This window comes from Diplotaxodon limnothrissa, linkage group LG13 (assembly GCF_057381915.1).
Source record: "Diplotaxodon limnothrissa isolate DT_005_m linkage group LG13, D_limnothrissa_male_GT1.1, whole genome shotgun sequence".
Lineage (NCBI taxonomy): Eukaryota > Metazoa > Chordata > Actinopteri > Cichliformes > Cichlidae > Diplotaxodon > Diplotaxodon limnothrissa.
Window position 1 is genome coordinate 10711954 of NC_140608.1, and position 11717 is coordinate 10723670.

The 11717-nt window shown below is 40.0% G+C and overlaps 1 protein-coding gene and 1 pseudogene across 2 annotated transcripts; one reads left to right on the forward strand and one right to left on the reverse strand.

The window, feature by feature from the left end:
- Positions 1–285: 285 nt before the first annotated feature.
- Positions 286–3768, forward strand: LOC146619872 (glutathione S-transferase omega-1-like; annotated as a pseudogene). The gene is made up of 6 exons (XR_014906662.1): positions 286–313; positions 980–1095; positions 1199–1421; positions 1515–1616; positions 1824–1930; positions 3590–3768. The product of XR_014906662.1 is annotated as a glutathione S-transferase omega-1-like (transcript).
- Positions 3769–4367: 599 nt separating this feature from the next.
- Positions 4368–10070, reverse strand: itprip (inositol 1,4,5-trisphosphate receptor interacting protein). The gene is made up of 2 exons (XM_085369177.1): positions 9979–10070; positions 4368–6401 (listed from the first exon to the last, which is right to left on the reverse strand). The coding sequence occupies exon 2, from the start codon at positions 6362–6364 to the stop codon at positions 4751–4753; it is 1614 nt and encodes a 537-aa protein (XP_085225303.1). The 5' UTR covers positions 6365–6401; positions 9979–10070; the 3' UTR covers positions 4368–4750.
- Between the last annotated feature and the right edge of the window lie 1647 nt (positions 10071–11717).

Sequence of the window (11717 nt, forward strand, 5' to 3'; positions counted from 1 at the left end):
GCTGCTGAATCATGGGGTGTGCTTCATTTTCACTAAAGTGCACAAAGTCCGTGTTGTGGGAACTTTATTTGTCATATGACTGTCTGTATGAGCAACATAGTTTAAACTTCCACGGCGGCTCCTTTGAAGAGAAGAAAAGAAACACGTCTTTACCAGCCTTCTGAGACAACGGTGGGCGTGTCGACTCAGTTTGACACGCCCACCGCGGAACTAGAGCGTAAAATATAAACTTTAGCTCCGTCCTTTACAGTCTGTTTCAAATCATTCGTTATTTCAAGCGCCAGCATGTCTGCTGAAAAGTGTCTCGCTAAAGGTAAGAAATAAAGTATTACTCTGTTAACTGAAGGCTGCTTATCGATGTGAAATGCAATAGTTTTCTCCCTCCGATTCGATCTGTGGTAAGGATTTAGCTTCGTTTTTTACAAAATCATGCTTTAGTCCTATGAAACCTCTTCGTGCCGATTTGAAAGCAGCGCCAAACGGTCCAGGTGATTATTGATTTATAAACGTTTATAAACGAAACTCTTTATGCCTGAACCAATTTGTCTGAACAAACAGCGACTCACTGTGGCGTCTCTGAAAACAAGCAGACGTCAGGAAAAAAAAAAAAAAATCCAGTTGAAGTACAAGCACAAATGTATAAATGTGCATAATCCACAGTCAGCTGCCCTGTAATCAAATAGAAATGCTAAATTCACTGTAAGTTTGAAAATAAAGGTCAGTTAATGCTGTTTCCAAAAAGCTTGGGATGTTGTGTAAAAATACTACGAAGACAAAATGCTGATGTGGAAGCACAACATAACCCAAACTGTCAGCTATAAAATTACTCTGAAAATTATACTACTGTACAAAATAGATTTTTTCTTCTTTTTTTTTACTTTAGTAAAAGTTAAACAGGAGAAAAGTCTTTACGTAATCCCTCTTCAGGTTTCCCTACTGACCAGTCTTTTAATGGAAGAAACATTTTTGTATCCCTCAGGTAGCGCTGCCCCTGGCCCAGTCCCTGAAGACTGAAGACCCCATCAGGGTTTACAACATGAGGTTCTGCCCTTTTGCCCAAAGGACCAGACTGGTGCTCAAAGCCAAAGGAATCAAGTAAGACTACTCTTTATTCTAGTTTGCTGTAGAAATGAAAAATCATCACAGTCATTCAACCTGTGCTTAAACATGCACACATAACCTGCTTTTTTGTTTTCAGATACGAAACCATAAATGTCCACCTGAAAGAAAAACCCGATTGGTATCTTAAGAAGAATCCTCTTGGTCTTGTCCCAACGCTTGAGACACCTGCTGGTGAGGTGATATACGAGTCACCCATCACCTGTGAATACCTGGATGAAGTTTACCCTGAAAAGAAGCTGCTTCCCTCCTCTCCCTTTGCTAAGGCTCAACAAAAGATGATGCTGGAGCACTTTTCCAAAGTAGGTCACACAAAGACTTGCATATAAACCTTAACGTTTTGTTTTTTGTTAACCACCACCAAATAATAATATTAATGTCACTGTTTCCTACAGGTGATACCGTACTTCTACAAGATCCCAATGGATAAAAAGAAGGGAGAGGATGTCTCCGGACTGGAAGCTGAACTGAAAGAAAAGTTTGCAAAGTTAAACGAGGTAGGCCACACCTTTGAGGCCTCTGGTTCCTTTATCCATTAACCCAACATATGAGGTGATACACTGTGTGTGAATGAGTGTGTGCCTGTGAATCACAGTCATTGATCAAAGGTTGTTTTTATTAAAACGAATAAGTTTATCTTTCCTGTCAGTGCCTGGTTATTCCAGTTAATTACAACTCTAATAAATGTAACATTCAATTTCTAGGACCTCGTTAACAAGAAGACCAAGTTCTTTGGTGGCGATTCTATAACAATGATCGACTACATGATGTGGCCGTGGTTTGAGAGGGTAGAAGCGTATCAGGTCAAACAGTAAGTAATAATCTTTACAGATATTTAGCCTATAGAAAATTGTAAACATTAAAAAAAAAAAAAAAAAAAAAAAAAAAGGTCAACTGTGGGGAGCCTAAGTATATTATTTACTAGAAATGTTACAAAAGTTAGAAATGAACAATCGAGAGAAGCATCCTTTTCTAAAACCGACATGTTTTACACTTTAGTTAGTGGAGTCTGTTCTTCCTGTGCCACTAGTTGCACTATTGTGGTCAACAGAGATAAATTTTACCTTAATCTTTTTACTCCAGCTTTTCCAAATGTTGCCGTTTTTGTTTTTTGTAGAGATGGCACGATACCACTTTTTTTAATGTCCGATACTGATATCATAAATTTGGATATCTGCCGATACCGATATGAATCCGATATAGTGTGTTTTTTTAATCAATAAAAATGTTTTTTAATATCTTGCTGCTTTTTGTATAAGTTCATATTCAAGTTACAAAAAAAAACAAACACTAAAGCTATTCTGTTATACCTGTATGCAAAAAATATACTGCACCCAAAATATTTCATAGTTCAGCAATACTGATCAATCTAATAAACTTAAACCTACTCCATCCTCCCTATTCTGGTATTTTAAAGAGTAAGCAACCTAACTAATAGGGTTGCAAATTCCCAGCAAAAAAAAAAATAGGGAACCACCCCCCGCCCCATGATGCTTAATTGACATAATCAACTTTAATTTGATGCAATGTGGGGAAAAATGCACAGAACTCAATTATTTTTCAAGAATAATTAAATAGATTCAGCATCTTTCTTCAACAGAATTGCAGACTGCACAGATGGTACCTTCCCAAAGGAAAAAGTACTATAGCTTACTAGGGTATATTAGACTTAATAGTTACTATATACAGTAATGAACTTCTATACATTTTTCATCAGATTAAAAATTTGGGTGTAAAATTCGGATAATTATTTATTAAAAGCTAGACATTTTAAATGAGAATAAGAAAGAAAAGTATGTCTTTGTGCCCCCTTTTCCCTGTTCATGCCCTATCGGCCCCCCTGGCTAAACTTTGCTAGATCCGCCCCTGCACGGTTACCAGCTACGTAGAAAAAGATCCTGGTGTAGAAAGTAATATTAAATAAATTCTAACAACAGCTTAAGCTTCAACGTGCTGCTGTTGTTCAGTATCGGACCGATACGTAATATCAGATCGGTCCATCTCTAGTTTTTTTGTTTTTTTTTAAAAGACAAAGGTGTAACTCTGCCAAATGGGCATTGCTTGCTGTGTTTTATTGCCACAGCAAGCACTGTGTCCATAGTTAGCAACACTGCTCATGTATTCCTCATGTCTCTTTGAAACCAAAAAGAGGTCATTCACCAGCTGTGCAACTAGTTTTAAAGCCTGAGCCGACTCAAAAATTAAAAAAGAAATGGAAATGTGTTGAGGATATTGTGCACTCTCAGTCAAATGTCCGATTTTGTGGCGAGTTCACTGATCCACTTCTGCACCTGGAAAAAATGCCTCTCGTTTGTCTCTTTAACGGAGTAACAAAGTGACTTTAGCGGAATATTTATTACCGTGTGCCGAAGCTAATGGATTTACTTTTCACTCAGTTGCTGAAACTATTACAAAAATTGAGTGTTCAAATTTACTTGTATTTAAATGGCTCTACCCTTTGTCTTATTAGGTTTTTGGATGGCACACCTGAGCTGAAGAAGTGGACAGAACTCATGTTGCAGGACTCGGCTGTCAAAGCCCTCATGTTCAGCCCAGACGCCCACAAGGCCTTCTTCAAGACCTTCCTTGATGGAAACCCAGACTTTGACTATGGCCTGTAGGAAGTTATTAGTTAGAGTACTGAACAAAACCTTCAGCCATCATTTAATGTTACTGCATTAGTGACTATGACTGATTTTTCAATAAAAAAATAAAAATACTGTCAATGAAATGACAGCAAATTTGATTTTTCTATTTGTGCTTTAAGACACATAAAAACAATACATTGTTTCCCTTTTATGGTCTCATTTAATAACCTAGAGACACACACAGTAAAAATATAACAAGCAAAATTCAGAAAATAAGCTCTAACAAGCAATAAAAGATACATAAAGAATAACAATCCTTAATAGCTGCCATCGGATCTGCAACAGTAACAATGATACATAAAACACAGTTATACAAAGCAGACAGTGCACTGTTTTGTTAAAGATTCCTGTGTGGCTCCGTATAATATGAGAGGTATTTATGTTAAGATCTCCTGCTAAAATGTAGCATCCAGGAGCCGAGGGATACCAGTGTCACAGTTAGTATATATTGCTGGCATCTCCACTAAGATGTTGAGGTTTTTCCCTCAGCGTCTGATAGCGGTAAGCTGTATTCTCAAGAAAATGTTAAAAAAAAAGCAGCTGCAATAAAACCAAGTCTACATATCAGCCTTCTATTTGTGACTACTTTACTTTGGTTGATACAATCTGCAACCACTAGGTGGAGCAGTGATGCTGCTGTTTTTAATGGTACTGAGTCGTGTTGGCACGTGTTTCTTCACGACTGTGCTGTTTTTTGTTTTTATTTCAATCTAAACATTTATTACAATAAGATTGTAAATAATATTTCTGGGTTTCTCCACTAAATTTTCCAGTTCCTCCTTTAGCATCGGTGTTAGCAGTAGACCATATTTTATTTAAAAAGGTTTTGTAAGTAGCAGCTACGGCAAAACCACTACAAATTTAGTTACCAGCAAGAGCTGAATCAGCTGATGCGCGTGCACCTTTTGTTAGTAACATTACTTATAGTATCACTGAACGATATGTCTGATATATGTGTCTAAAATAGTTCAGTTGCTGAGTGCCTATAAACTTTCATCCAGGCTGTGATGTAAACCTCCGTTTGATAAGTACGGTGTATACTCCTGTATGAGCACAGGTGCATTTCTCAGCATCTCCTGAAAATGCCTGACTGTTGCTGCATAAAGCTCCCTCTGCAGCACCAGTGTCCTGAACAGGTTGATGGGCTCTGCTCTGCGAATCATCTCAGGAACCTGGACCTCTTCTGGCACTTTAGTGTTGCCAAACATGACATGGTTAAGTCTTTTCTCCTGCAGGCTCCTCTGCACAAAGCTGAGCAAGTCCTGGACCCTGTGCTGCATACTCTCAATGCTCCACGTGATGGTCTTTTTACTCAGCAACAAGTGCAACAGAGCAGTCTTTAAGTGATAGTTTGTAAGGGCACTTTTTCCAGTTAGCCCTGATTGCTTTTTGTGTAAGAAAGTAACAATCTGGAGGCAGTGTAAATGACAGGAATGTTTTGGTAGGCGTTTAGAAAAATGTTTCAGCAAATTCCTCTCGTAGACAGCAACAGATAGGGGCCAGTATGGGTCTGGGAAGCTGTCAACATCCGATGGAAAGTGCGAGACAAAATAAGCATCTGTATCCTCAAGCTGGACCACCGGAATGATGTTCATTACGATGATTTTTCCTGACGGGAATCGGATCTTCAGTGCACCGGCAGCATCCAGGCTGCGAAAGGTAACATCAAAGTCATATTTGTGAGAGATGCGTCCCCACGCTTTGGTTACAGAGATCTGAAACCACTTCATGACTTGGTCTTTCGCCAAGCAGTTTGTGTCTCTGGAGCACAGCAGTTCATCAGGACTGAGACTGACTTTGGGTGTGTCATTTCTGCCATGCAGCAGACAAAGCATATCCTCTCCGAGGTTAGCAGAGCCACAGAGACAGCCCCCACTATTCTCCCCAGGTGTGGTCACCTTTATCTTCCCACTGCCCTGCATATCAGGAGGTATGTCACTGGAGGAGCTGCACCACAGGTGGTACTGAAAGGAGTGCAGATCTGGAGGTGAGAAAGGCACGATGAGGTCACATGTGAGCGGTTTGCAAAACTTCCAGGACTCAAACATGCTTCCAATGCCAACAAAGTCCCCGACTTCCATGTCTGTGTCCCTGTTGCACACGCTCCTGAGTGACTCGAGCAAGTCATCTGCAAAACCCTCGACAAACTCCCTCACCCTCCAGTTTTCATGTGCTGAAGTGTAGGTGCATTTATCACAGAAGTTACTCAGGATGTCCTTATCCAGTACCATCATCCTGGGGTTGATGGAACCACTCTCTGAAAAAACCTCTTCCTCCTCAACTTGCCGGACTTCTCCATCAGCCAGATCCACCCTGCACATCTCGATGGTGAAGAATATTATAAAAGACACCGTGCTCCAGAAGTACCAACTATAACCTTCCTGCAAGCTGGTCTCTTCCTGCTTTGAGTCCATCTGTGAAAGCTCTTTCTCCAACTTGGCCTTCTCCATTTCCAGTCTTGCCTCATGCTCCCGCATTCGAGCGATCAGCTCCTCATCCTGATCCGGGAGTGTGGTGTTTTCATGCGGAAAGAGCGAGGGATGGTTTAATATGGCAGCAGCCACCACCACGCACAGCCGTGCAATGGCCCCCTGCATCTTCAGCTCGTTTCTAATGTGCACATTCAAGCAGATCCTGAAATAGAAACATAAATACAGTCAGAGCAGATACAAATGGTTTAGGGCAGCGGTCCCCAACCTCCGGGCCTCGGACCGATACCGATACCATTAATCGTTTGGTACCGGCCGCGAGAGTTGAGGCTCAGGTGTGAAATGTATGGCTTTCAGGGTTTTTATCGGTTTTCAGCGTTATTTTGTTATCGTTTTTATCGTTAACTCGGTTTTCCTGGGTCTTTTCACGTGTGTTATGAATAAATCTTCTTTTTTTCGGTACCGGTACTAGTTTTATTTTGTTGTATTAAAGGCCGGTTCGTGAAAATACTGTCAGGCATAAACCGGTCCATGGCGCAAAAAAGGTTGGGGACCACTGGTTTAGGGCAGTGGTCCCCAACCCCCGGGCCACGGACTGATACCGGTCCATGAATCGTTTGGTACCAGGCCGCGAGAGTTGAGTCTCGAGTGTGAAATTTGTGGTTTTCAGGTTTTCATCGTCATTTTGTTATTGTTTTTATCATTAACCCGGTTTCACTGGGTCTTTTCCCGTGTATTACGAATAAATGTTCTTTTTTTGGTAGCTGTGCAGGTTTTATTTTGTTGTATTTATCCGTGACACCTTAAAGGCCGGACCGTGGCACAAAAAAGGTTGGGGACCACTGGTGTAGGGGTGATGTATAAAATCATGACATATTTGTATACAAAATCCAGTTATTTTTGATCAAGCTCTCCACCCACCAAGGGAAGCACAGACTGTACCTCTAAATATAGAAGAAGTGCGCTGAGTGACGCACTTGTCCAGTATCAGGCTTTGCAACACAGGAGGAAGGAAGACCGAGCCCATGAGAATAACTTTGCCCTCCTCCGATAAACATATTTAGTTACCACACATTGTGCCTGTTGACATTTATATCCTTTTATCGAAGATATAGCAAAACAATACTGCTTTCTTAAAAGAAAGAAAATCCAAGTTTGTACACTGTGCAATTCAGCATCAGTGTAAAACAATACAGAAAACAGTTTCCATTGACTTCATATCTACTTTCCTAGATTTCAACAAATAACCAACATGCAATATACAAGGAGAAAGAGGATATTACATAAATGTCTTTCTTAAGCTTCAAGTTTGCCCCTGTGTGATGCTTATACTCACTATTTAGTATTGTGTTACAGATGTTTAAAGGGTAGGAGATTAAGAAGCATCCGTGCTCGGCTGGCCGGACTGAAAAACGGAAACTGTCAACTCTGACATGAATAAAATCTTGTCATAAAAGGTGCCAAAAATGAGGTTTCCTCTAGCACACAAGTGAAACAAGAACAGGGAAGTATGCATCGTGATCTCACCGTAACATCATGAGATGATGAACTGTTCTCTGCAAGACTCAAGATTTTAAAAAGACAGCGGTAATGAAGTATGTGAGGCCAAAGAGCCGGGGGAAACTTCCCATGACTTATTCACTGGGAAGATTTCCAAGACTTGCATTAATGAGACCACCCAAACAAACACTGCGACAGCCAAGAGCCTCGAGACGTAGCTCTTCTCAATCATTTTGGAGTAGCGATTGCTACATAACAGAAACATAACTGGAGACTGACTCTTTTCAAGTATTTGCAACTGAGGGTTTACAGAAAGTCAGAGAAGAACAGACTGTCAGAGGTGGATCAAGTACCCATACTCTTCAATGAAACACCATCATGTGAAAATATCAAAGCAGTGTTAAGTGTGTTTTTTTAATCACACACTTAACACTTAGGAAGGGTAAAAGAAAGGTTTTAATTCCCTTTATTTCAGATTTCTAGTTCAAGTTCAAGTTGGTAAAAATGGCAAAGGGGCAGATTTCATAAACGATTAGATTTCACAAAGTACCTGCACTTAATATATAATTGCACTGATGATCAGTGCAGCTTCATAAAAATATTTCTCTGCCACGCATGCATTTAAGAAGAAATTCTACAGACATAGCTGAAGTTAGGCACCTTTATTAGTCATCCTGGCAACAGGAAGCTTGTCCCAGTTTATGTTTATGCTTAATTTATTTAAAAGGTCATGAGCAGTTATTTCCATCATGTAAAATCATGTGAAAGACAAATTCTTCATAGGACTCTATGCACTCCTATAAAAACTAAGTACACCCTATGACTCAGTAGCTTGTAGAACCATCTTTAGCAGCACGTGATGTAATGACACTTGTGGGCATTTGTTTATGCATAGCTCTCTAAAGTTCCCACCATGGTGTTTTGATCAGGTTAAGGTTTTCTTTTTCAGCAATTCTGTTACAGATTTGCTCCTGTACTTGGGATCATTGTCCTATTGCACCTCCAAGTTTGGCTCGAGCTTGAGCTGTCAGACCGATGGCCTCAAATTTAATTTTAATACTTTGGTATACAGACGAGTTCTGTGGCTGCCAAACAACCCAAATCATCACCACTTCACCACCGTGCTTGAAAGATTAGTATAAGGTTTTTGTGTTGATATGCTGTGTTTGGTTTTCTCACACTGTGGTGCTATACATTATATCCAAACAGCTCCACTTTGGTCTCATCTGTCCAAAGGATATTGTTCAAATGTAACTTTGCAAAGCCATACCGCCATATTCTTTTAAGAGAGACAAGGTTTTCTCCTGGAAACCCAGCTATAATTTTTCCGTTTTTATTTTAAACATTTAACATGCTAACTGAGGCCTCAATTTGCTGGGACGTCCACTGCTGGGCAGATTGTGACATTTTGTTAACACACTCCAGACCAGCAAACTGCCAAACCTGTGCTTTTATAGAGGTGGTGACACTTGACAGACTATCCACTAATAATGCCTATTTGAATAGCAGTACCTGGCTGCTACTTACCCTCCTAATTCCTGTGGAGGAGTAAGGGTGTAGTTTTTCAAAGGCATGACTTTATGCAAGGTTTAACCACGCAGGCTTCATTTTTTTTATCTGCAGTCTGTGGCAACTTAGAGGTTTTTATAAACAGCAGATGAAATGCCAAAGCATCTAAATATAGATACGAAACAGAAGCGTATAAATGATGAAGCAAAGACATAACCGTATATACATATGATTTGTTTTGTTTTTTGCAAATATTCTGATTTAGGAGCAACATGAAATATCCTGCGTTCAAACGAAACCTACTTTAAAATGATTCATACGCACAGGAATGAATGAAAGATGTTTCCACCACTGTTGCTGCACCACCCTACATCCAATTATCTCCTGGTGTTTTTTGGGGGAAAATACTAAACAGCGACTCTCCCACGCTGACGTAGCTGCGTGCTGACACAGTGACGTGGTTAATAGCCCTACGAGCGGTCACCTCCTCTGTTGTCTTAGCAACAAAATAGAGAGGGACTAAAAAAGGGAAACAGACTAAAAAAATATTATTCCACACTCATCACTCACTTCACAGGCCGGTCGCTTACCACACGCTGCTCCGTTTCATCCTGCGTGGAGCTTCATAAAGCAACAAAGAGCAGCTTAAACGTGCCTCGCGTAATCTGGTAAAATAACTGCACGCTTAGCAGCCTGGAGCTCCTGTCGTCCCATCAAGTTTGGAGACGTGCGCGTAAAAGACGAATGCTATTGTAAAAAGTTAGCAGACCTACCCGTGTGGTGTTTCTGGGTGAGTTCATGGTGATAAAGTTCATCGTTCGGGTCATCCGGTGAGAGCAGCCTCATGCGAGTGGCGCGGGGACCGTTTCTCAGCTTCCTTCTGACATTTCCTCACTGCGCGCTCCACCCATGCATAGACAGAGGGACCGCCCTGCTTCCTCTCATCACCCAGAACAGCAGGGACTTTTATGAAATGTGAGGAGCATAAATTACGTGCAACAATTCTTAATGTCATCCAGAATTTTAAATACATCTTAAATAAATTTTATATTTATATAAAATATTGCAATTTAAATCAACTTCACAACATTTAATCGTAGCCATGTTACATTGCAAGATACTGCTATATTGTGAAATTCAGCTCTAGTGTAAAGGAATCTGATTATTTTTTCCTATTTAGTGATTCTTCTGCTTTTGCTACAAAGTGTTATACAGTTGCAAATACTAAGTCCGTTATATTTAGTCTTAAAATGTGAAAGCGTGTGTGTGCAGTCATTGAGCACACTAAAAAGATCTATATATTTATTTAATGGGCAATATAAAAAATAATAAATGAACTGCGCTTCATGTTCGTGGATAAAAATCTCAGTCTACCTTGGAAACGGCACAAAAATACACAGTAATAAGCCTATTAGTAGTAATCCTGTGGTACAGACGTGACCAGGGGCGGAGCGTGGGGGTGGCTTACGGGGCTTAAGCCCGGGTTGTTTTGTCAGAAGCCCGGGGTATTTTGGAGTGTAATTTTTTCATAGTTAGATGCCTGGCTGACAACTGTATAAAACAAAAAGTACACACAATATTCGAAGCACATAGTGCACACTGTGGGAATTTACGACTGTGCGTGAATCCCCCCCTGATATTGGTATGATCCAAGCTCAGGCACTAAGCGACTGAGCGAGGGGGCGGGGGGAGCTGCTGCCCGTGAGTGCGCTGTTGGAGAGACGGAGCCAGCCATACTAAGGAGAGCTTAAGTTTGAGCAGGTACCAAAGCAAATCATTCGTACCGTACAAATAATGTAAATATGACGGTGAATCACGAAAGATTGATATCAAACTGATCACTTGACCAATATTATTTTACTTGCTCTTCAAGTGAATCAACAAATGGCGAAATGAAAAGCCGAACAAATGCTATTTTTTAGAGAGTCTTAGCTTACGTGTGTTTATTTCATATTTTCAGTTCTTACCCTCCCCGACTAATTCGGTTTCAGTTATGTACTGAAATATAAGAATGGACATTAGAGGCTTCTTTCAAAGAAAAAACTCAGGTAAATGTTATTTTATATATTATGCTTTGTATGTTGTTCAGTATATTTCTATGCAAAACAAGAGGGATTTCAGTACACAGCAGGATATTCACATTTGTAACCAGATATTTACACTTTAGGGAGAAAACATAAAACATTTTTACTGTACAACATCAATTTAGAGTAAACTTTTGTTTTAGATAAATATTGAAATATATTTTGAATTAGTTAAATGTCAGAATAAAGAGAGACAGAGCTGTCTATTTATTATCACTTTCATCATATTAAGGAGTACATATACACTAAGTTTATTGTTAATTAATAAGAAACTCCAGACGATTCCATTCTGAGCTGAAGAAGCTTCTGATAGGTTAGTAGAGTCCATGTGAGTAAATTGGTGGCACAGCTGTGGATGCATATAAGGCAAAACACAGAGCCTGTTTCTTTGACATGGGAAAATCAAGAGATGTCAACCAAAACACCAG